The sequence below is a fragment of the Cherax quadricarinatus genome, chromosome 83, assembly GCF_038502225.1.
Source record: "Cherax quadricarinatus isolate ZL_2023a chromosome 83, ASM3850222v1, whole genome shotgun sequence".
In the NCBI taxonomy this organism is placed as follows: Eukaryota; Metazoa; Arthropoda; class Malacostraca; order Decapoda; family Parastacidae; genus Cherax; species Cherax quadricarinatus.
Window position 1 is genome coordinate 4,830,232 of NC_091374.1, and position 25,863 is coordinate 4,856,094.

Here is a 25,863-nt window from a genome sequence, read left to right on the forward strand (position 1 = left end):
ACAAAGTGGGAGTTGTCACAGCTGCTCTTTGCTGATGACACTGTGCTCTTGGGAGATTCTGAAGAGAAGTTGCAGAGATTGGTGGATGAATTTGGTAGGGTGTACAAAAGAAGAAAATTAAAGGTGAATACAGGAAAGAGTAAGGTTATGAGGATAACAAAAAGATTAGGTGATGAAAGATTGAATATCAGATTGGAGGGAGAGAGTATGGAGGAGGTGAACGTATTCAGATATTTGGGAGTGGACGTGTCAGCGGATGGGTCTATGAAAGATGAGGTGAATCATAGAATTGATGAGGGAAAAAGAGTGAGTGGTGCACTTAGGAGTCTGTGGAGACAAAGAACTTTGTCCTTGGAGGCAAAGAGGGGAATGTATGAGAGTATAGTTTTACCAACGCTCTTATATGGGTGTGAAGCGTGGGTGATGAATGTTGCAGCGAGGAGAAGGCTGGAGGCAGTGGAGATGTCATGTCTGAGGGCAATGTGTGGTGTGAATATAATGCAGAGAATTCGTAGTTTGGAAGTTAGGAGGAGGTGCGGGATTACCAAAACTGTTGTCCAGAGGGCTGAGGAAGGGTTGTTGAGGTGGTTCGGACATGTAGAGAGAATGGAGCGAAACAGAATGACTTCAAGAGTGTATCAGTCTGTAGTGGAAGGAAGGCAGGGTAGGGGTCGGCCTAGGAAGGGTTGGAGGGAGGGGGTAAAGGAGGTTTTGTGTGCGAGGGGCTTGGACTTCCAGCAGGCATGCGTGAGCGTGTTTGATAGGAGTGAATGGAGACAAATGGTTTTTAATACTTGACGTGCTGTTGGAGTGTGAGCAAAGTAACATTTATGAAGGGATTCAGGGAAACCGGCAGGCCGGACTTGAGTCCTGGAGATGGGAAGTACAGTGCCTGCACTCTGAAGGAGGGGTGTTAATGTTGCAGTTTAAAAACTGTAGTGTAAAGCACCCTTCTGGCAAGACAGTGATGGAGTGAATGATGGTGAAAGTTTTTCTTTTTCGGGCCACCCTGCCTTGGTGGGAATCGGCCAGTGTGATAATAAAAAAATAACATAGATAAAATGAACAAACCCAAACCATCAATGTGAAAAAAATAATAAAAATCATGAAAATAATTTGTGAATATTTTTTTAATAAACGAGCCATCTCCCATCAACCCAGGGTGTTCCAAAAAAGAAGAAACGCTTTCACCATCATCCACACATAATCAGTGTTTGCAGAGGCGCCCACATATGACAGTTCAGATGTCACTCCAAACAGCCAATATTCCAAACCCTTACTTTAAAATACAAGCACTGTACGTCCCACCTCCAGGACTCAAGTCTGGCTAACTAGTTTCCCCTAAAATAGGCATTTATTGATTATTAATTGGTTACAAAGTGCCCTGATCACAAGTGTAGATCATTTTAAGTCACATCACTGCAAGTCAGGGACTGACTGTAACCTATTCCACTAATAAGCAAAATACTGTAATGTACATTTGGCAGCATATGAAATAGAATATTACAGGTAGCAGGTTGGTAGACAGACAGCAGCCACCCAGGGAGGTACTACCATCCTGCCAAGTGAGTGTGTAACGGAAGCGTGTAGTTGTTTTACATGATGGTAGGATTGCTGGTGTCTTTTTTTCTGTCTCATAAACATGCAAGATTTCAGGTATATCTTGCTACTTCTACTTACACTTAGGTCATACCAAACATGCACAGACAAGCCTATATATATATACATATATACTATATATACACATGCCTCTCTGGGTTTTCTTCTGTTTCCTTACTAGTTCTTGTTCTTGTTTATTTCCTCTTATCTCCATGGTGAAGTGGAACAAAATTCTTCCTCCGTGAGTCATGCATGTCTTAAGAGGCGACTAAAATGCAGGGAGCATGGGGCTAGTAATCCCTTCTCCTCTATATATTACTAAATTTAAAAGGAGAAACTTTCATTTTTCCTTTTGGGCCGCCCCGCCTCGGTGGGATACGGCTGATTTGTTGAAAGAAAGAAGAAGAAATAGAACATAGTATTATCAGTACTTTGTATCTATAATTGTGAAGATAATGTAGACAAGTCAGCTGTGGTGTGAAGTTGATTATAACACTGACCATTAATGGAGATCAATGCATAACATCAGCATTTTGCTGAGCACTTAAGAAAAACGGCAATACAAAACAGAGCAGAAATGGCTTTTACAAATAGCATGAAATTTAGAGAAAACAAATACTGAAGTACTAAGTAAATAAAGCCTCCTGTTTACAATTAAAGGTACATACCGACAATAATTTCCAAAGTATTAATTTGAAGAGATTCAGTGCTCAGGACTGAACCAATTTTCATAAAATATCTGATAGTGTAAGGAAAATTATAAAATATTAAGAAAAAATAAAAATAAGTAGAATACTCTAGATTTTTAATAAACTGACATTTTCCCACCAAGGAAGACCAAAGCAGAGAAGAAAACATACTCACCATCACTCACTCTCTAGCTGTCTTTCCAAAACAATACAGACATGATCCAATGATGACCCACCAAACTGCAATATTCTTGCCAACTTCAGTTAACCAGTTAACCAAAGCCCCTGAATCCCTGAACAGATATAATACAACTTACTCCAATAGCAATTAAAATCCTGAAAATGTCACCTGTGCTCACCCTGACCTAACATTTTGCCACATGCATGCTCAACTCTCAAAACTGTACCTTTTAAAACCTTATCATTCAAATCATCCTTGGAAGTCCCTTACTCTTTTACCTTCCATACCAGATTTATACATTATCTTACTTAACTTATCCTCCTCCTGCAAAGTTCCTATACATAACTAAACTATCTCAATAACTCCTCTGCTCTTTCATACCAATAAACACTTTTAATTTTATCATACCTTATTCTCTTCAAAATTGTTACACTACACATTACTCTTGGACATGACATTTAAACTATAATTCGAATCAGTACTGAATATTGTTCTAGTACAAATTACCACATACCTGAGTCAGCCAAATCATGAAGGCAAATGGACAGAGGAAAATTGTAGAAACAATAGCTGTGAGAGCACGTAGACGCTTCGACCCACCAACATCAACAGCCAGGCGACGTCCACCATTGTTTACATACGCTTGAAGACAAAGTGTTAGCAGCAGCACTACAATACCACCCTGGAAGTGCAAGTAACACCTCTATTATGTAAAGTACATCAGACTTTACATAACAATCCACAGGGTGAACATTTGCCCTGATGAATATACACAAATTTAAAAAGAAAACAAAATAAAAGGAGAATCTTCTTTCAACAAACCAGCCATATCCCACTGAGGCGGGGGTGGCCCAAAAGAAAAAACAAAAGTTTCTCATTTTAAACTTAGTAATATATACAAGAGAAGGGGTTACTAGCCCCTTGCTAAAAGGAGAATACCATATATTAATTACCTCATGATCTGAAAGTCCAGTCCAGGCTAAGAGATAATAGAGTAAATGACTGATACCATGATGTTGTTGTCCCTCTGGGTGTTCTGTTGCCTTTGCTAAGTCATTGTCAAACAAAACCAGAGACAAAACACCAAGCACAAACCATAATGAGCCTCGTAGCTTCCCTGGACCACCAATACCTGGAAAAATTATTAGTCAAATTATTCTTTCTCACTGAAAAGACCCTTTGAACTGTCACATCCAAGCCATCCTATTAATTTTTAATCGTACACAGTAAACAGCCTTATTCAGGTTGGACACAGATGAGCGGAGTCAAGTAATAAAGCTAATAAAGGAACACATAGATGCTTCTCACTTTACGATGGTTCAACTTATGATATTTTGATTCTACTATGGTGCAATAGTGATGCAAATTCAGGAGTGATAGTAATAGATAGGATAAACTTGTATTCAATTATTTACTTTTCAGTACTGGTATTTAGTTAGTTACAATAATTATCCGTTTATGTGCTTATTCAGTGAGTTATTTATTTACTTCATCATATCCATAGGTAGTAGGTTGGTAGACAGCAACCACCCAGGGAAGTACTACCGTCGTGCCAGATGACTGTGAAACAGAAACCTGTAACTGTTTTGCATGATGGTAGGATTGCTGGTTTCTTTTTCTGTCTCATAAACACGCTAGATAACAGGGATATCTTGCTACTCCTACTTACACTTTGGTCACACTTCACAGACACGCACATGCATATATATATATATACATACATCTAGGTTTTTCTCCTTTTTCTAAATAGCTCTTGTTCCTCTATATTTCTTCTATTGTCCATGGGGAAGTGGAAAAGAATCTTTCCTCTGTAAGCCATGCGAGTCGTATGAGGCGACTAAAAATGCTGGGAGCAATGGGCTGGTAACCCCTTCTCCTGTAGACATTTACTAAAAAAGAGAAGAAGAAAAACTTTATAAAACTGGGATGCTTAAATGTGCGTGGATGTAGTGCGGATGACAAGAAACAGATGATTGCTGATGTTATGAATGAAAAGAAGCTGGATGTCCTGGCCCTAAGCAAAACAAAGCTGAAGGGGGTAGGGGAGTTTCGGTGGGGGGAAATAAATGGGATTAAATCTGGAGTATCTGAGAGAGTTAGAGCAAAGGAAGGGGTAGCAGTAATGTTGAATGATCAGTTATGGAAGGAGAAAAGGGAATATGAATGTGTAAATTCAAGAATTATGTGGATTAAAGGTTGGATGCGAGAAGTGGGTCATAATAAGCGTGTATGCACCTGGAGAAGAGAGGAATGCAGAGGAGAGAGAGAGATTTTGGGAGATGTTAAGTGAATGTATAGGAGCCTTTGAACCAAGTGAGAGAGTAATTGTGGTAGGGGACCTGAATGCTAAAGTGGGAGAAACTTTTAGAGAGGGTGTGGTAGGTAAGTTTGGGGTGCTAGGTGTAAATGATAATGGGAGCCCTCTGATTGAACTTTGTATAGAAAGGGGTTTAGTTATAGGTAATACATATTTTAAGAAAAATAGGATAAATAAGTATACAAGATATGATGTAGGGCAAAATGACAGTAGTTTGTTGGATTATGTATTGGTAGATAAAAGACTGTTGAGTAGACTTCAGGATGTACATGCTTATAGAGGGGCCACAGATATATCAGATCACTTTCTAGTTGTAGCTACACTGAGAGTAAAAGGTAGATGGGATACAAGGAGAATAGAAGCATCAGGGAAGAGAGAGGTGAAGGTTTATAAACTAAAAGAGGAGGCAGTTAGGGTAAGATATAAACAGCTATTGGAGGATAGATGGGCTAATGAGAGCATAGGCAATGGGGTCGAAGAGGTATGGGGTAGGTTAAAAAATGTAGTGTTAGAGTGTTCAGCAGAAGTTTGTGGTTACAGGAAAGTGGGTGCAGGAGGGAAGAGGAGCGATTGGTGGAATGATGATGTGAAGAGAGTAGTAAGGGAGAAAAAGTTAGCATATGAGAAGTTTTTACAAAGTAGAAGTGATGCAAGGAGGGAAGAGTATATGGAGAAAAAGAGAGAGGTTAAGAGAGTGGTGAAGCAATGTAAAAAGAGAGCAAATGAGAGAGTGGGTGAGATGTTATCAACAAATTTTGCTGAAAATAAGAAAAAGTTTTGGAGTGAGGTTAACAAGTTAAGAAAGCCTAGAGAACAAATGGATTTGTCAGTTAAAAATAGGAGAGGAGAGTTATTAAGTGGAGAGTTAGAGGTATTGGGAAGATGGAGGGAATATTTTGAGGAATTGTTAAATGTTGATGAAGATAGGGAAGCTGTGATTTCGTGTATAGGGCAAGGAGGAACAACATCTTGTAGGAGTGAGGAAGAGCCAGTTGTGAGTGTGGGGGAAGTTCGTGAGGCAGTAGGTAAAATGAAAGGGGGTAAGGCAGCCGGGATTGATGGGATAAAGATAGAAATGTTAAAAGCAGGTGGGGATATAGTTTTGGAGTGGTTGCTGCAATTATTTAATAAATGTATGGAAGAGGGTAAGGTACCTAGGGATTGGCAGAGAGCATGCATAGTTCCTTTGTATAAAGGCAAAGGGGATAAAAGAGAGTGCAAAAATTATAGCGGGATAAGTCTGTTGAGTATACCTGGCAAAGTGTATGGTAGAGTTATTATTGAAAGAATTAAGAGTAAGACGGAGAATAGGATAGCAGATGAACAAGGAGGCTTTAGGAAAGGTAGGGGGTGTGTGGACCAGGTGTTTACAGTGAAACATATAAGTGAACAGTAGTTGGATAAGGCTAAAGAGGTCTTTGTGGCATTTATGGATTTGGAAAAGGCATATGACAGGGTGGATAGGGGGCAATGTTGCAGATCTTGCAGGTGTATGGTGTAGGAGGTAGGTTACTGAAAGCAGTGAAGAGGTTTTACGAGGATAGTGAGGCTCAAGTTAGAGTATGTAGGAAAGAGGGAAATTATTTCCCAGTAAAAGTAGGCCTTAGACAGGGATGTGTGATGTCACCGTGGTTGTTTAATATATTTATAGATGGGGTTGTAAGAGAAGTAAATGCGAGGGTCTTGGCAAGAGGCGTGGAGTTAAAAGATAAAGAATTACACATAAAGTGGGAGTTGTCACAGTTGCTCTTTGCTGATGACACTGTGCTTCTGGGAGATTCTGAAGAGAAGTTGCATAGATTGGTGGATGAATTTGGTAGGGTGTGCAAAAGAAGAAAATTGAAAGTGAATACAGGAAAGAGTAAGGTTATGAGGATAACAAAAAGATTAGGTGATGAAAGATTGGATATCAGATTGGAGGGAGAGAGTATGGAGGAGGTGAATGTATTCAGATATTTGGGAGTGGACATGTCAGCGGATGGGTCTATGAAAGATGAGGTGAATCATAGAATTGATGAGGGGAAAAGGGTGAGTGGTGCACTTAGGAGTCTGTGGAGACAAAGAACTTTGTCCTTGGAGGCAAAGAGGGGAATGTATGAGAGTATAGTTTTACCAACGCTCTTATATGGGTGTGAAGCATGGGTGATGAATGTTGCAGCGAGGAGAAGGATGGAGGCAGTGGAGATGTCATGTCTGAGAGCAATGTGTGGTGTGAATATAATGCAGAGAATTCGTAGTTTGGAAGTTAGGAGGAGGTGCGGGATTACCAAAACTGTTGTCCAGAGGGCTGAGGAAGGGTTGTTGAGGTGGTTCGGACATGTGGAGAGAATGGAGCGAAACAGAATAACTTCAAGAGTGTATCAGTCTGTAGTGGAAGGAAGGCGGGGTAGGGGTCGGCCTAGGAAAGGTTGGAGGGAGGGGGTAAAGGAGGTTTTGTGTGCGAGGGGCTTGGACTTCCAGCAGGCATGCGTGAGCGTGTTTGATAGGAGTGAATGGAGACAAATGGTTTTTAATACTTGACGTGCTGTTGGAGTGTGAGCAAAGTAACATTTATGAAGGGGTTCAGGGAAACCGGCAGGCCGGACTTGAGTCCTGGAGATGGGAAGTACCGTGCCTGCACTCTGAAGGAGGGGTGTTAATGTTGCAGTTTAAAAACTGTAGTGTAAAGCACCCTTCTGGCAAGACAGTGATGGAGTGAATGATGGTGAAAGTTTTTCTTTTTCGGGCCACCCTGCCTTGGTGGGAATCGGCCGGTGTGATAATAAAAAAAAAAAAATCCATATTTGACTCATAACATTTTCAAATTACAATGGGTTCATCAGAACGTAACCTCATCGTAAGTCAAGGAGTACCTGTAGTACGGCACTGCTCAATCACATTCAAAAGTGAGCAAGTATATTTTTCATTATTTACCTTTAAGAACAGCACTCCAGACGGCTAGGACAACAATATCAGCATGCTCGCTGAGGAGGAGTGCGCGTAGTGCTCCCACACGAGCCAACCCACATAACCACAGAAGGTTGAGGCAGGTCTGTACAAAGGCATGTCTGCCAATATTTATCCACACAACTTGCTGTAGTTTTTTACTTCCAGAGAGGGGCCGCTGAACAAAGCCATACACTAAGGAACATCTGCCGAATAATATTAAACCATTAGAAAGGAAATACAGTACTATAACTTTTTGTAATTATAGTACGTATGTTTAAAAATAAAATTATTGCACTATCTCTTAACAATAATTTTAGAATGTTCCCAAAATTACAATATGCTGGATAATGCATTTTCCATATAGTCACCCCAACTTCCAAATTTTTTGCTAAAATCCTTGAAAAATTTCTGTATATACTGTATACTTTTTTTTTTCAACACACGGCCATCTCCCACTGAGGCAGGGCGGCCCAAAAAAGAAAGAAATGCTTTCACCATCATTCACTCATAATCACTGTCTTTGCAGAGGCATGCAGATATGACATATGAGATATGGCATAGTGGTTTATACCACTATACTCTCATACATTCCCGTCTTTACTGTTAATGCTATGTACATACATGTATTATTATTACAGTACAGTATTATGTTCAAAGGGAAGCACTAAACTTATAGGGGCTCATGACAAGATTTTACTAACATTCTTTATAAAACAGTACCTGTTGCATATTATTAAGATCATAATGCCAAAAAAGTGCTAAACCAGCATGGATTATACAGCAATATCCTCTTTTATATAGCTTTTCATTAGTAAAATAAGAATATGTACTGTATAACAAATTAGTTTTGCATTAGCTGTGATTCTTATCATATTTAGGGGGAAAGCTCTATACCTGCAGGGGTTATACAGCCAGCTGGCCCAGTGGCTGACACACTGACCTGGAGCTTTAAGACTGACTCACCATGTGCTCAAACCACACCCGTTCTGTGGGTTGCCATACAGCACCTAGGAAATGGGAAGCAATCAGGTTTAACCCAGGAGATGAGTAGTGCAAATTCTTTGGATCAACAGCTTTTCACCAGCATCAGGGCCCTTGTAAATGTAATATAATACAAGGACCCAATGGAAATAAGTCACTATATCTGACCTTTTTTGAGTTATCCTAGGTAATTTACACTATTTATGATAATTGACTCGACCTACTTTTGAGGTTGCAGTTTTATAACTTTACTGTATGACAATTGACTCAACCTACTTTTTTAGCAATTAATTCAAACATTATTTCATCAGAACCCTCATGAACATTACGGTGATTTGTATCATTCTGGGAAAACAATATTTACATGTTCCAAGGAAAGCCCATTGTACATGAAGAAGTTCTACGAAAAACTTCCTTTTTTTAAACACTCTGGCCATCTCCAACAGCACATCAAATCCCTAAAACTACTTGTACCCCACTCACCCTTATGCAACATGCTCACATATGCCTGCTGAATGCTTGAATTCCTGCAACTTAAAACCTCCACATCCCTCCTTCCACCAAGGCTTACTACACCATCTTGGTCAGCCCAAATCAACTCAACAACCCCTCCTCTGTCCATAGTATAATACCTTTCATATTTATTTTTTATTTGGACATGATACATATTATTATTATTATAATCAAAAAGAAGCGCTAAGCCACAAGGACTATACAGCGGATATGATACATAGTTGTACAAAGAAATACTATAGTGATTGGGTGTAATTGCCAAAAGTCCCTTGTATGCAGAGCATTCTAGTTTCTAAATTTTTGCTAAAAATGTGCTGAGGTGTAGCAAGAATTTTTCACAATTTAATGTAAGTAATTTTAAGGTGACAATTTTTTCCCATTTTCATTATATGGTATTCAACAAAATCCCACCATCTGTCACTCCAATCACTCAATTTATCAAATTTCTTTTAGGTATTTATTAATTTTTTTATTAGTCTACATAGGATTTTTGTAAACTCGTTCATATTTTTTTTCATTCAGGCAAGTCATTATATAATTGTCATAAATGTTCATACCCTCTCTTCCTTCCATCTCTATCAGCTCACCACAACTGCTTGTTGCTCAGGACTAGGTTAGCTGATGTAGACTAACCAAAATAAAGCATCTACCTTGGGAACATAATAAATACTGTATATCACTACAATAAAAAATTAGTCATACAGCATAAAGGTTTTGTGAAGCAATTCAATAAAGCAAATTACGGTACAGTATTTGATTTAATTTTTTTTTATAAGTTTAGACACCGCTAAGTGAAAAGTCCAGGCCTTATGTTACCCAATGAAGAACCACAGCTCTAAGGGTAAGCAAATTTCAAGATGAGGAAAACAATTACGGCTTGATCATCACTAATCCAGCATCATCGGGACCTGTAGGGTGCCGGATTAGTGATTTTGCCAGATTATAGAGTGGTTAGATTAGAATACACTTAAACTAACGGTGATTTCACCCACTTTACACCCTATTTTTGGCCCATTCCATTGTTCCAATTTACCAAACTCATAGCCATTTTGCTATTCCTTTAATTCTGTAAATTAAGTACAAGAAACCACTCTACACATATGCTGCTATGTATGATAATTCTATGTAACTGTATTTGTGTATACCTGAATAAACTTACTTACTTTACCTATTTCAACTATCCAATAAAATGGTCAGAAATCAGTAATTTGGCAAATTTCACACAAATTTCAAGAGATGCCAATTTCAAAACAGGGTCCGGAATAAACAATGCAGACATTCCTGGCACTAAAATAACATTTTCTCTGTTCATAAATCATGTCTCCAGGCCCCTCTTATATTACACTTGCTTTCCATTTTGAATTTTTATTCACACAAAAAAATAGAAGATTTACTGTTATGTAGACTACTGCACTGTTGTAATAATTGTATAAATAATGCCAATCCATTCTTGACTGCGTATTAGACTGGCCAGTTGGACACGTAATGGATGGTGACATCGTTTGTTTACTCTTGAACATCGGCAAAAATCGAACATTTCCGCTACTTTTGAGCTCAATTTCAAAGTTACTTTCCGTTGTGAAACCAATCAAAATCACATCTATTTCTGTAATATACCTCCATTCTATAAAATAAAAAAACATACGAAAATGCACTGCAAAGTCGCTGTTTTACACTAAAAACACGGTTGCAGTTTTTTTGCATTATGCACTCCATGCTGCAGGATTTTCTTTTATGCAGAGAACACTTACCACAGAGAACTATTCTGTCATATGTAGGCCCAAATTTACTAGTCTCAGCTTATCTAAGTGAGCTGAGCTCATGGTGACTGACAGTGGCTTCAGCCGCCTTATCTTTTATGGACAATGTACGGCGTGTGCGTTTTACACGAGAAGCATTTCTTTTATTCATTCGAACCATGGCTAGGGCTAAATGTAAGCAGGTTATAACAATAAATGGAGGAAAAGAAATTGGAATGACTTGTGCAGCAAGTAGCACCACCAAACAGTAGCAGCAAGTTGGTGTGGCGACCCTGGAAATTTGAAATTATGCTAGCCGAAATTAGTGCCGGATTACCGACTGATGGATTAGTGATGGCCAACCTGTACCTTTTATAAGTCTATACAAGGCAAACTCTTGGGGGTAGTGCTTAGTTAATCTATGGTACAACCCTGTAGTGAGGATCCCAGCCAACATGACCCTAGGCTTCAATGAATACAAATCCTTCACCACAGTCTGTTTCCTCCAATAAATGTTCATGCACAGCAAATATTCACCTTATTCAACTTGGTTGTCAAAACACATTCCTCATTGTAAGCCTTTATTACATATCTTAAATCATACTTTCCACATACAAAACAATAATGCTGAGGTTTTTTCAGCAATATTTTTCAAACTAATGCAACTTCCATTTAAATACTGTAAATGAAAATTCTTTATCATAATTTACAAACTTTATTTAATAGTCATATACAATAATCATATAAAGTCACACTTCTGATAATTAATTAGTTTATCTGTCAGATGAATATTTGTACTTGTACCTATTTTTTTATGCAAATTTCTAAATGGCTTTCAAATTACATGCATAAAAAATACAGTAGAACACAGCACAGGGAAACACATCACTGTACTAACAAACACAGCAACAAATGTTGCACATTATATTACATGCCATTTACATAATAACTAGATTTCTTATACTAATGCACAGTACTGTACTTACGAAAGTAAATATTCAAAATACAGCATTAACACAAAGTAATATATAGATTCTGTCATTTCTACATGCTCAGTATTGTAGACTGCACATCTCTATAACATTCCCCCATCAATGCTTTTATATATACAGCATACTGCAAAACATACTGATAGCATAAAAGTCCATCATGACCTAACATTATTGTTATATTGTCAAAATTAACCCATCTCTGAAAATATTAAAATCTCATTCTCCTGATTTAATAATTTCAATATACATAATTATCACCGCACCATGGTCTATAACAATATATTCCATCAGCTTCAGACCAAATTTGTTTTTCTTCGAACATTTCATAATGTTAACTTGCAACTTAATTAACAAATGTCAATAAGTCTTTCTAGTTGTCTACCATAGTTAAGTACAGTACAGTAAATAAATACTGGAAAGATTCTACATTGAACCAACTTCAATAAAGCATGATACAACTAGCTATAATCAAAACAAAAATAATATTTAAAAACCAAGTAACTGGCTAAATTTGTAATTATTAAAAAGGATTTGTGCACAACTTGAGTAGCTCAAGCAATTTGACAATTTATGGGTATGCTTCTCTTGTCGAATATTGCAGGGCGTTGTAGGGTGTCTATACTGCAGGGTGTTGTAGGGTGTGTATACTGCAGGGTGTTGTAAGGTGTGTATCCTGCAGGGTGTTGTAGGGTGTGTATCCTGCAGGGTGTTGTAGGGTGTGTATCCTGCAGGGTGTTGTAGGGTGTGTATCCTGCAGGGTGTTGTAGGGTGTGTACACTGCAGGGTGTTGTAGGGTGTGTACACTGTAGGGTGTTGTAGGGTGTGTACACTGCAGGGTGTTGTAGGGTGTGTACACTGCAGGGTGTTGTAGGGTGTGTACACTGCAGGGTGTTGTAGGGTGTGTACACTGCAGGGTGTTGTAGGGTGTGTACACTGCAGGGTATTGTAGGGTGTGTATCCTGCAGGGTGTTGTAGGGTGTGTACACTGCAGGGTGTTGTAGGGTGTGTACACTGTAGGGTGTTGTAGGGTGTGTACACTGTAGGGTGTTGTAGGGTGTGTACACTGCAGGGTGTTGTAGGGTGTGTACACTGCAGGGTATTGTAGGGTGTGTATCCTGCAGGGTGTTGTAGGGTGTGTACACTGCAGGGTGTTGTAGGGTGTGTACACTGTAGGGTGTTGTAGGGTGTGTACACTGTAGGGTGTTGTAGGGTGTGTACACTGCAGGGTGTTGTAGGGTGTGTACACTGCAGGGTGTTGTAGGGTGTGTACACTGCAGGGTGTTGTAGGGTGTGTACACTGCAGGGTGTTGTAGGGTGTGTACACTGCAGGGTGTTGTAGGGTGTGTACACTGCAGGGTGTTGTAGGGTGTGTACACTGCAGGGTGTTGTAGGGTGTGTACACTGCAGGGTGTTGTAGGGTGTGTACACTGCAGGGTGTTGTAGGGTGTGTACACTGCAGGGTGTTGTAGGGTGTGTACACTGCAGGGTGTTGTAGGGTGTGTACACTGCAGGGTGTTGTAGGGTGTGTACACTGCAGGGTGTTGTAGGGTGTGTACACTGCAGGGTGTTGTAGGGTGTGTACACTGCAGGGTGTTGTAGGGTGTGTATACTGCAGGGTGTTGTAGGATGTGTATACTGCAGGGTATTGTAGGGAGTGTATACTGCAGGGTGTTGTAGGGTGTGTACACTGCAGGGTGTTGTAGGGTGTGTATACTGCAGGGTATTGTAGGATGTGTATACTGCAGGGTATTGTAGGGTGTGTACACTGCAGGGTGTTGTAGGGTGTGTACACTGCAGGGTGTTGTAGGGTGTGTACACTGCAAGGTGTTGTAGGATGTGTATACTGCAGGGCATTGTAGGGTGTGTATACTGCAGGGTATTGTAGGGAGTGTATACTGCAGGGTTTGTATAGTGTACTGATTACTTCTACATACAGTTGATTACCAGGATTTTTTTTTTTGCCTTTGCCTTTTGCCTTTGTAGCCTCTGCTACATTTTGAGGATTAAAATGTATTAAGGCTTAAAATATTTTTGTCTTTTGTTAAAGGATAAATATATTTCACGTGCAGTACTGTATAAATTAACTAAACTGAATGCGTCAAGATGATATATGCATATGCAATTAATTAGCCTTCAAAATAAACAACAGAAACAATGGACCATCCACTAAGACCTAAATTAAGAATAACAGGCAAAGATGGGTAAATATCACATCTGTTGTAAATAATAATAATAATAATAATAATAATAATAATAATAATTATATATTATTACAGTGGACCCCCGCATAACAATCACCTCCGAATGCGACCAATTATGTAAGTGTATTTATGTAAGTGCGTTTGCACGTGTATGTTTGGGGGTCTGAAATGGACTAATCTACTTCACAATATTCCTTATGGGAACAAATTCGGTCATTACTGGCACCTGAACATACTTCTGGAGTGAAAAAATATCGTTAACCGGGGGTCCACTGTATTATTGTTTTGGCATGATACAATGTTTATACAGAGATGGGGACATATAGTTGCTCACGCAGAAAGCTTATAGTTATGAAGAGCAACTTAGGCAAACCTTAAGCAAAACATCTCTGCTAGCTTTTAATGGTGATTCTGGTGTAATATGAAGCATATACCATATCTGCAAGTTTTGAACAAAAGAATGAAAAAAATTCTAGATTTATAACAAGTACCAAACAATGCATAGTTCATATGCAGAAAAATAATCAGCACATTGTTAATGTGTTTCAATTCAAATGCTTCTTCCAGCAGGCAAAACTATCTGTCAGGACACCAGATTATTATTAAATCTGTGAGGAACCCATAACTCTCACAGCACCTGGATAATGAGAAGGGTGGAAAGTAATCAGGCTTCATTCGAGGAAGGAGCGACTCCAAGTATCATTCGATCTCAGCCACTGCACTACTTATTAACTAGTGGAGTGTGCTGTACAAAAAATAATACTGAGCACTAAATTTAAATGATGTGGCAGCCCAGACACTGGTAAAGACTCGAGTGTCATACCAGAAGGGTTCACTTCCTGTTGCAAGTAATATTTGGGTCAAAACATTCACTGCACCTCTTGTACCAATCAAATTTACTTTAATATTAATACATTAATATCTTATCAGTCAAGAGAAATGGTCCTGGTGTTGGGGTTGTGCATTACAACTTCTATAGGACCATCCAGTTCCTTCCCCAAGCACAGCTGATTCACCATGTTCACAATCATCCCCATTCCCTCTGGAGTTTGTACATTTAGATTGCTTCCTGGTGGAACTTGAATTATGAATTTTCGTTTTTGTCCAGAAACAGATGCATTTATGTGGATTTCTGTAGGTAGCTGTGCTGGCTTCTGCACCGGTGCAATTGGAAGTATTTCATAATTAGAATCAAGTATTTCTTGAATATCATCAGCATCGTCCATAATTTCTTCATCTTCATCTTCCTCGTCACCTAAATCATTCCCAGACATATTTGCACCAGCTTTTGTCTGAAGACTTTCAATTGTATTAGTTGCTTGACTTACTGCAGCTGCAATTACTTTGTTTACCAGCTCTTCATCCTGTGAGTCTGTATCAGGAACTGTCTGCGTAAAACTTAGTGTTCCCTTTGATACCCTTACATCAGTGCCTACTTGAGTCTTTAGGCAGTTCAAAGAACTCAAAGACTTGTCACTATTTTTCCCTGATACTTCAGATGTAAACTGCTCTTCTAAATCTTCTTCTTGATTTTGAATGTTCACATTATCTTGGATATCATTATCCTCTTCTTTTTTAATGATTACACCTCTCTTTGCAATTATACTTTGATCCTCCCTCTCAGTAACAGTTATTTCCATGGCCTTGTCTCCATCTTCTTCCTCCTCCTCTTCATCATGATTATCATCGTCATCCTCATGCGAACTCATATCTCTATTTCTGTTACTAGGCTCTTCCTTGATTTTTCTTTCTTTCTGCTCTTCCATTTCTAATTGTTTGAGCTGTTTTGTGGCAAGATCATCATCCATATCAGGAAAGACTGGTACACTTCCATCTGCAAGAGGATGAATATAACGGATGTGATTTTCATAATACTCTCTCTTACCAAATTTAAACCCACACGTATTACAAGCATAGTATATAGCTTTGTCGTGATTCTGTAAATGAGCCTTTAAATTTTTTCTATCAGAAAAATCTCTGGTACATTTCTGGCATTTAAAGGGCTTTTGATTTTTGTGGACTAATCTCTTGTGTCTTTCTACATCTCCTTTCCTTGTAAATCTTGCTTCACATTCATCACATGTGTGGGGCTTTTCTCCAGTATGTGTTTTATAGTGTTGCTTCATTGACGATTCTTTGAGCATCTTGAAGCACATGTTACACTCAACATATTTATCACCATCATTATCAACCCGTTTGTATAGGGTGTTCGTTTTTTTTTTGGGCTTAGGTTTTTTGGGCTCTTCACCAAATTCATGAAGGGCATCCAGAAGCTCTTCTCCAACATCGCTTATGCTTTCCGCTGCTTCTGACAAAGCTCTTTGAAGTTGGTCCAATTCACTCTCCTCTTCCTCATTTTCTTCCACATCCTTGGGTTCTTGCTTTACTTTTACAGGTACAGCAGGTTTGTTTGATTTTCTACCTCTTTTAGATTTTGGAGTTCTATCTATTCCTGGTTCAAATTTTCTCACAACACCTCTACCTGTGAAGATCATTCGTGGTTTTGCATATATATTCTCTATTTCTGATGTAACCATTCTTGCTCTTTTACTAATCCGGGATTCATTTTTCACATCCAACTGATGCTTTCCTCGTGCATTTTTCTCAACTTCCTCTTCATCAGAGAAGTACTCCTCGGGTTCTTGTTTTATTTTAAAAGACTCAACAAGTTCTTGCTTTATATTAACAGACTCAACAAATACCCTATCCTCTTTGTCCTCCTGTCTACTCACAGTATTAGCCTCCAGAAAAGGCTTCACATTCCATTTTGCAAAATTGTCAGCTTTTACATTACTGTTACTATCTGACTGGGAACTGCACTCTACCCTCTCTCCTATTTCAGCCTTTACTACCCTCTCTCTACCTACAATTTCTTCTGCATTTTCACCCTTTGTTTCCTCAATGTCCACAGCTGTATCACATACATAAGTAGGGTCTATCTCAAAGTTGTTACAGTCTGATGGAGCAGCAGCAATATTGCTATTAATGCAATCATCACTTATAGCTTTCATGCCTTCAAAGTCTTCCCTATCACTAGTATGGTCAACAGTGTCAAAAATATTACTGTCCTCCACAGTTTTGAATGAAGTTACCTCAGGTTTGGCATTTTTTATAATAGTTGCAACTTTCGATAAAATGTGTTTTTTGGGAGATACCTTCTTCCCAGAGATGCATTCTTCTTTGTTATTATCCACTATTACCTTTGTTGTTTTAACTTTAATACTAACTTTTTTAGTCAGTGGTTTGGAACCTTTCAGAGATTTTAACACTTTTGAGGGACTTTTTGAGGTCAATGCCAAATTCTTTTCTCCAGCATCACACTCTTTGCAAGAAGGACAGTTGCAGCCTTCAATTTTCCCTTCCCATGTTCCCAACATGTGTAGTACTGATATCTTCTTTCCACGAGTTCCTTCCCGTAAAGACATTTTGTCAATATTGTATATTTACAGAATATAAAAAATGTCCTTTCTTAAGCTTTCTTTCAATATATTTAACAAAGTCTTTTTCTACACAGTATATGGTTTTCCACAAGAAAATGATCAATGTACAAGGCTTTACTGCCTGGATGTGCAATCCTAGCGAGGCTATCGCAAGTATGAGAAAACGTCCCTTGCAGCTTGCTCAGCACCTAGGGGATAAAAAGAGAGTTGATGTTATTTTACAATAATGAAGTACATAATAAAAATCCATACTAAATAATATCAACTCTCTTTTCAACCCATGCTTGCAAGTATCTTTTTAACTGATTTACAGTATTAAATTTAAAGAAAATGTTAAGATTTCTTATACAATATTTATCTACACTTTATATGGATTCTCATTAATATGAGTTTCCACATGTGCAGAGGGAGACTATTCATACAGTGGTACTATACCAATAAAACTGCATTAAAAGCATAAATTCTTAATCCAGATGAATACATTAACATCAGCAGGGACACTACTATCAATAATATTGATCTGCACAAGAAAACAAAGGCATGCCAGTGTGTCAAAACTATAAGCATCTCAGAGCCATGCTAAGGAGCACATAAAACCAAATGGCACCTATAAATTATACAGTACATATAGCCCCAGATGCATACAAAATACAGAACTGCAATCATTAAATTCATGAACATAAAGGGTTTCATAATGCACAATACATATGAATTCAATTGGTACATGTCCTGACCAAAATAATAGCTTACAGTAAATACCAAAAGCCATATTAAAACAATGATACTTTATCACAGCCCTAAAATCTTCTAAAATAGCTACACTTCAATGTTAGGTAGTATAAAAATCTCCCATACATTAATAACTAATAACATACATTAGATCAAGCATTACTTTTCTAACCCTCCAAGGTAATATGATTTAAAGAAACCACACTCAACACACTTTCTAGATTCCATTACATGAAAGTAGATACATTACAGTCCTAAGATAATCCACCAAACCACTTTTTTAAGTGGTTTGATGAGTTAGCTTAGGACTGAAAGTGCAGTTATTTTACTGCCTAACCTCCAAGTAGTATAAATAAGATATGAAAATAACCAAGTGTTCCCCAGGAACTGCCTATCAGTGTCAAACCTCTTAACATTTCATATACATATTAGTATTTCAACAAGAGAGGAGTGATGTCCTTTTTTCCTTCCCTTATGACAGCGCTTTCACAAACAACACAGACCAAATGGTCTACCACTCAAATCTAGATATTAATAAAAAGAGTGTATTTGAATAGACTGATGTTTCATGGATCTGATGTTTCTGCATATGTTACAATTCAATTTCAATCTAGTCATTTTCTAAAAGGTGCAGATAATAAATACTGTGCATTTATGGATTAATTCAAGATTAAATAACCACATATACTAAAAAGCATCCATCATTTATAACAATAACAAAAAAATGCACAATACCGTGACTGGAACGATACACAAATAACCAGCACATAGAAGAGAGGAGGTTATGATGACGTTTCGGTCCTACTTGGACCATTTACAAAGTCACTTTGTAAATGGTCCAAGTTGGACCAAAACGTCGTCGTAAGCTCCTCTCTTCTGTGCGGGTTATTTGTGTATCCATCATTGAAGATGTTCTGTTAGCACAGAGTATCAGGATAAGCAAGAGTAATAAATACAGCATTGTATAAGAAGTAGACATAGGATCATGTGTACCTCCATAAGCAAGTGCTGTGCTTGCCTATACAGTGGAACCTCAAAAATCGAATTGCTCCCGACACGACCAATTATGTAAGTGTATTTTTGCAAGTGCTTTTATAAGTGTATTTTTGAGGGTCTGAAATGGACTAATCTAATTTACATTATTCCTGATGGGAATAAATTCATTCGGTAAAGGCACTTGAACAGCCTTTTCGACCGAAGAAAGTTCGATATCTGAGGTTCCACTGTATTGTGTGGTCAATCCTCCCCAACAGTTACATCTTATATTAGATGTTTAAGATTTAATGGCTAAAGGTTGCCTGCATGTAATTCAGCTTCCCATGGATTGATATTTTATTTTGGGTGACAATTTATTTTCTTGCAGATTAATTCTGAGTGATAATTCAATTTCCCATGAACTGAACCTGGGTGATGATTTAATTTCCCACACTAATTCTGAGGGAGTATGGAAGAAGTGAATGTTTTCAGATATTTGGGAGCTGACTTATTCCATGAAGGATGAGGTAAACCACAGAATTGATGAAGGAAACAAGGCGAGTGGTGAGTTGAGGCATCTGTGGAGACAAAGAACGTTATCCATGGAGGCAAAGAAGGGAATGTACGAGAGTATAGTGGTACCAACACTCTTATCGCGTACGTAATAAGGCAAATAGATTACTGGGATTTATATCAAGAAGTGTAAGCAACAGAAGTCCAGAGGTCATACTGCAGCTTTATACATCATTAGTAAGGCCTCACCTAGATTATGCAGCTCAGTTCTGGTCTCCGTATTACAAAATGGACATAAATTCGTTAGAAAACATTCAGCGTAGGATGACTAAATTAATACATAGCATTAGAAATCTTCCTTATGAAGAAAGATTGAAGACTCTTAAGTTACATTCACTTGTTAGACGAAGAATGAGGGGAGACCTGATCGAAGTGCATAAGTGGAAGATAGGTATTAATAAAGGGGATATTAATAAGGTCTTGAGGATGTCTCTCCAAGAGAGAACCCGCAGTAATGGATTTAAATTAGATAAGTTTAGATTTAGAAAGGACATAGGAAAGTATTGGTTTGAAATAGGGTAGTTGATGAGTGGAACAGTCTACCTAGTTGGGTTATTGAGGCTGGGACTTTGGATAGTTTCAAATCTAGGTTGGATAAGTACATGAGTGGGAGGGGTTGGATTTGAGTGGGACTTTCACATCAGAGCTTATTTCTTGGGTGGCATTGAAAATTGGGTTGGGCAAATGTTTTGTTAGTGGGATGAATTGTAAAGGACCTGCCTAGTATGGGCCAGCAGGCCTCCTGCAGAGTTCCTCCTTTCTTATGTTCTTATGTGGGTGTGAAGCATGGACTGTAAATGCTGCAGCGAGGAGGCAGCTGGAGGCAGTGGAGATGTCCTGTCTAAGGGCAATGTGCGGTGTAAATATTATGCAGAGAATTCGTAGTGTGGAAATTAGGAGGAGGTGTGGAGTTACTAAAAGTATTAGTCAGAGGGCTGAAGAGGGGCTATTGAGGTGGTGTGGTCATTTAGAGAGAATAGAACAAAGTAGAATGACTTGGAGAGCATATAAATCTATTGGGGAAGGAAGGTTGGAGGGAGGGGGTAAAGGAGGTTTTGTGGGTGAGGGGCTTGGACTTCCAGCAAGCATGCGTGAGGGTGTTAGATAGGAGTGAATGGAGACGAATGGTTTTTGGGACCCGACGGCCTGTCAGAGTGTGAGCAGGTTAATATTTTGTGAAGGGATTCAGGGAAACCGGTTAGCCAAACTAGAGTCCTGAAAATGGGAAGTACAATGCCTGCACTTTAAAAGAGGGGTTTAGGATATTGGCAGTTTGGAGGGATGTCTAAACCGTCATATCTGAGCACCTCTGCAAAGACAGTGATCATGTATGAGTGATGGTGGAAGTGTTGAATGATGATGAAAGTTTTTTTCTTTCTTTTTGGGTCACCCTGCCTCAGTGGGAAGCGGACAACGTGTTAAAAAAAAAAAAAACAGTCTCCCCTAAACTGATTATGAATGATTATTCTTACACTACTCACTCGTTTTACAGGCATCAGTGGTCAGGGGAAAGAGGAATGCCTCCATATATCTGAGGCTGGAACAAGGGCTGAAAATAAAAGTTACAATCTGTTATTCCCTTTTCAAACACGTAAAACATTAATTACTCACAGCAGTGTTACCAGAAGGAGAAAGTAGACAACGTGGATGGACTGAACTGCATCATATGCCACAAACACCCCAATGCAGCGGAAGAACTTGCTGATAAGTAGCAACCACACATACCTAGAAAAGATAAAAGTCAATGTAATCATTAAAATTGCAATAGTGTGTTGGCCACCTCTGAAGGGCCATCCCCCACCTGTCCACAATGGAGAAGACTGACCAGTGGACTCAGTAAGTACTTCCCAGATATCTTTCCATAACCCTAGCACTTATAAGTTAAATAATGTAGAACTTAGCCATACAAATTGCGAAAAGGACTTGGGGGGTTATGGTAAGCAGCAACCTTAAACCAAGACAGCAATGCCTAAGCGTACGTAATAAGGCAAATAGATTACTGGGATTTATATCAAGAAGTGTAAGCAACAGAAGTCCAGAGGTCATACTGCAGCTTTATACATCATTAGTAAGGCCTCACCTAGATTATGCAGCTCAATTCTGGTCTCCACATTACAGAATGGACATAAATTCGTTAGAAAACATTCAGCGTAGGATGACTAAATTAATACATAGCATTAGAAATCTTCCTTATGAAGAAAGATTGAAGACTCTTAAGTTACATTCACTTGTTAGACGAAGAATGAGGGGAGACCTGATCGAAGTGTATAAGTGGAAGATAGGTATTAATAAAGGGGATATTAACAAGGTCTTGAGGATATCTCTCCAAGAGAGAACCCGCAGTAATGGATTTAAATTAGATAAGTTTAGATTTAGAAAGGACATAGGAAAGTATTGGTTTGGAAATAGGGTAGTTGATGAGTGGAACAGTCTACCTAGTTGGGTTATTGAGGCTAGGACTTTGGGTAGTTTCAAATTTAGGTTGGATAAGTACATGAGTGGGAGGGGTTGGATTTGAGAGGGACTTGCACATCGGAGCTTGTTTCTTGGGTGGCATTGAAAATTGGGTTGGTCAAATGTTTGTTAGTGGGATGAATTGTAAAGGACCTGCCTAGTATGGGCCAACAGGCTTGCTGCAGTGTTCCTCTTTTCTTATGTTCTTATGTTCTTATGTAGATCTTATTCCATATCTGTCAGAGAATTTCTAAACGCCTTCTTCCTGATGGCCAACATCAGCTTATTAACCAACAAGTAGACTGATAGGTCACTGACAATCTGGTAGTGCTTCTCCCAGTCCTCATTTTGCCTAGGGACTGGCAGATAGAACCTAAAAGCCACCTGATGAAGGCTCTCATGCCCACCAAGACAACACCAACAAAATGATCATAAGCCCCTTGCACAACACTGAAATGCCTGCCAAATCCTCTAAGAGAGGCCAATCTGCCACTGCCAGCTTCAACTGTGGAAGACAAACAAGAAGGGAGGATCCCACCAACTACAGGAAAATGAAATGATCACTTCCATTTCAGTCCAGAGACCATCTGAAGTCCAGATACACAGATTCTGAACAAACAACAGGTTATTCCTATGAGCTAGAAGGAAGGCCCTGTCATTCTGAATCTTGGGCTTCAAGACATCCACAAAAGCAATGTCAAAGAGGTCCACCAGCTTGCTAAGAAACTCTGCCTCCTTCTTCTTATGGCTGCTCATCATCCAGCCCATGCACCTCTCTAACTTCTTAACATAGCACTGGGAATACTTAACAGGACGTTTGTCTTCTAACCAATACGTCAATGAAGAACTTATTATCTTAAATGGGGTTATTAAGATGTGAAAAAATGTTAGAGTTCTCTAACACTTAAGAACGAGAACAAGAAGACAGCCGGACACAACTGAAGATGAGCTACTGAAAGTATACTAGAAAGCTCTTCATAAACATAGTGGAAAAGCAAATGAGTGGGTTATAAGAGGTTACAGCAAGTGCAATAATCATTAAAAATGGAAACATATTATACTATAGATGTACTACCAAAACACACCCTGAGCTTAGCCCTTCTCCTATAGCTACAAATAGATAAACAGTTTTAGCATCAAATGGAAAAATCTTAGATGTAGTATATGAATACGTTAATGAGTTTCCGAAAACCATATACCATACTGTGTTGTGTAGGAAATGTATCAATATCTATTAAAACATCCCAGTAAATGGAGTTTAAATAAATGGTAACACAACATGAGCTGATGGTCAGATATTCTGAATAATAATATACAGCATCTTAACTAAAATATAATTCAGAAACTGAGCAACCAAATACAGTGGACCCCCGCATAACGATGGCATCACATAGCGATTATTTCGCATACCGCTTACTTTAATCGCAAAATTTTTGCCGCGCATACCGATTAAAAACCCGCTCACCGATTTTCGTCCGAGACGCATCTAATGTGCGCCCTCACCCAGCCTCACATGTGCCGCCCGTGCCATTGTTTACCAGGCAGCCTCCGCGCAAACATCCAAGCATACACTCGGAATATTTCGTATTATTACAGTGTTTTCGGTGGTGTTTCTGGAAAATAAGTGACCATGGGCCCCAAGAAAGCTTCTAGTGCCAACCCTACACCAATAAGGGTAAGGATACCCATTGAAATGAAGAAAGAGATCATTGATAAGTATGAAAGTGGAGTGCGTATTGCCGACCTAGTCAAGTTGTACAAGAAACCCCAATCAACCATCGCTACTATTGTGGGCACCAAAAAGACAATCAAGGAAGCTGTTGTTGCCAAAGGTTTAACTGTGTTTTCGAAACAAAGATCGCAAGTGATGGAAGATGTTGAGAGACTCTTATTGGTGTGGATAAATGAAAAACAGCTAGCAGGAGATAGCGTCTCTCAAGCGATCATATGTGAAAAGGCTAGGAAGTTGCATGACGATTTAATTAAAAAAAGGCCTGCAACTAGTGATGATGTGAGTGAATTTAAGGCCAGCAAAGGTTGGTTTGAGAGATTTAAGAAGCGTAGTGGCATCCATAGTGTGATAAGGCATGGTGAGGCTGCCAGTTCGGACCACAAAGCAGCTGAAAAATATGTGCAGGAATTCAAGGAGTATATAGAAACTGAAGGACTGAAACCTGAACAAGTGTTTAATTGTGATGAAACAGGCCTGTTCTGGAAGAAAATGCCAAGCAGGACCTACATTACTCAGGAGGAAAAGGCACTCCCAGGACATAAGCCTATGAAAGACAGGCTTACTCTTCTCATGTGTGCCAATGCTACTGGTGATTGCAAAGTGAAGCCTTTATTAGTGTATCACTCTGAAACTCCCAGAGCGTTCAGGCAAAAGAATGTCCTCAAGGATAATTTGTGTGTGCTGTGGAGGGCAAACAGTAAGGCATGGGTCACTAGGGAATTTTTCTATAACTGGTTACACCATGCATTTGCCCCCAATGTGAAAGATTACCTAACTGAAAAGAAATTAGAACTTAAGTGCCTCCTGGTGTTAGACAATGCCCCTGGTCATCCTACAGACGTGGCAGAGCGACTTTATGGGGACATGAAATTCATTAACATCAAGTTTTTGCCTCCTAATACCACTCCTCTCCTGCAGCCCATGGACCAGCAGGTTATTTCCAACTTCAAGAAACTGTACACAAAAGCTCTGTTTGAAAGGTGCTTTGTAATGACCTCAGAAACTCAACTGACTCTAAGAGAGTTTTGGAGAGATCACTTTAATATCCTCAATTGTGTAAACCTTATAGGTAAGGCTTGGGAGGGAGTGACTAAGAGGACCTTGAACTCTGCTTGGAAGAAACTGTGGCCAGAATGTGTAGACAAAAGGGATTTTGAAGGGTTTGAGGCTAACCCTGAGAGGAGTATGCCAGTTGAGGAATCCATTGTGGCATTGGGAAAGTCCTTGGGGTTGGAGGTTAGTGGGGAGGATGTGGAAGAGTTGGTGGAGGAGGACAATGAAGAACTAACCACTGATGAGCTGATAGATCAACTTCAAGAGCAAGAGGCCAGACCTGGGGAAACTGGTTCAGAGGAGGGGAGAGAGAAATTGAAGAAGTTGCCTACTACAAAGATAAAGGAAATCTGTGCAAAGTGGCTTGAAGTGCAAACCTTCATGGATGAAAATCACCCTCACACAGCTATTGCAAGCCGTGCTGGTGACTATTACACTGACAATGTTGTGAAACACTTTAGGGAAGTGATAAAGGAACGAGAGGTACAGGCCACTATGGACAGATATCTTGTGCGAAAGAAGTCCAGTGACTCTGAAGCTGGCCCTAGTGGCATTAAAAAAAGAAGGGAAGTAACCCCAGAAAAGGACTTACTACCTCAAGTCCTAATGGAAGGGGATTCCCCTTCTAAACAGTAAGAAGATAATGCTCTCCCCTCCTCCCATCCCATCAATCATCACCAGATCTTCAATAAAAGTAAGTGTCATGTAAGTGTGCATGCCTTTTTCAGTTTGTGTGTATTAAAATTAATATTTCATGTGGTAAAAAA

At 39.1% G+C, this 25,863-nt stretch overlaps 1 protein-coding gene across 7 annotated transcripts in view; it reads right to left on the reverse strand.

Annotated features, from left to right (window-relative positions):
* Nucleotides 1–25,863, reverse strand: part of LOC128702145 (proton-coupled zinc antiporter SLC30A5) — a 47,976-nt gene that overhangs the window by 18,523 nt on the left and 3,590 nt on the right. For 6 of the 7 annotated variants that reach the window (XR_008409049.2, XM_053796203.2, XM_053796206.2 and 3 more), the window contains exons 3-6: nucleotides 21,469–21,582; nucleotides 7,700–7,917; nucleotides 3,423–3,601; nucleotides 2,984–3,151 (exon numbers count right to left, since the gene is read on the reverse strand). Coding sequence is in view for 6 of the 7 variants with exons in the window: in XM_053796203.2 (XP_053652178.1) it covers nucleotides 2,984–3,151; nucleotides 3,423–3,601; nucleotides 7,700–7,917; nucleotides 21,469–21,582 (679 nt within the window). In the remaining variant the exon portion in view is untranslated. Of the gene's footprint in view, nucleotides 1–2,983; nucleotides 3,152–3,422; nucleotides 3,602–7,699; nucleotides 7,918–13,821; nucleotides 17,769–21,468; nucleotides 21,583–25,863 lie in introns of those variants that run through there. The other variant, XM_053796200.2, reaches the window with a different exon arrangement.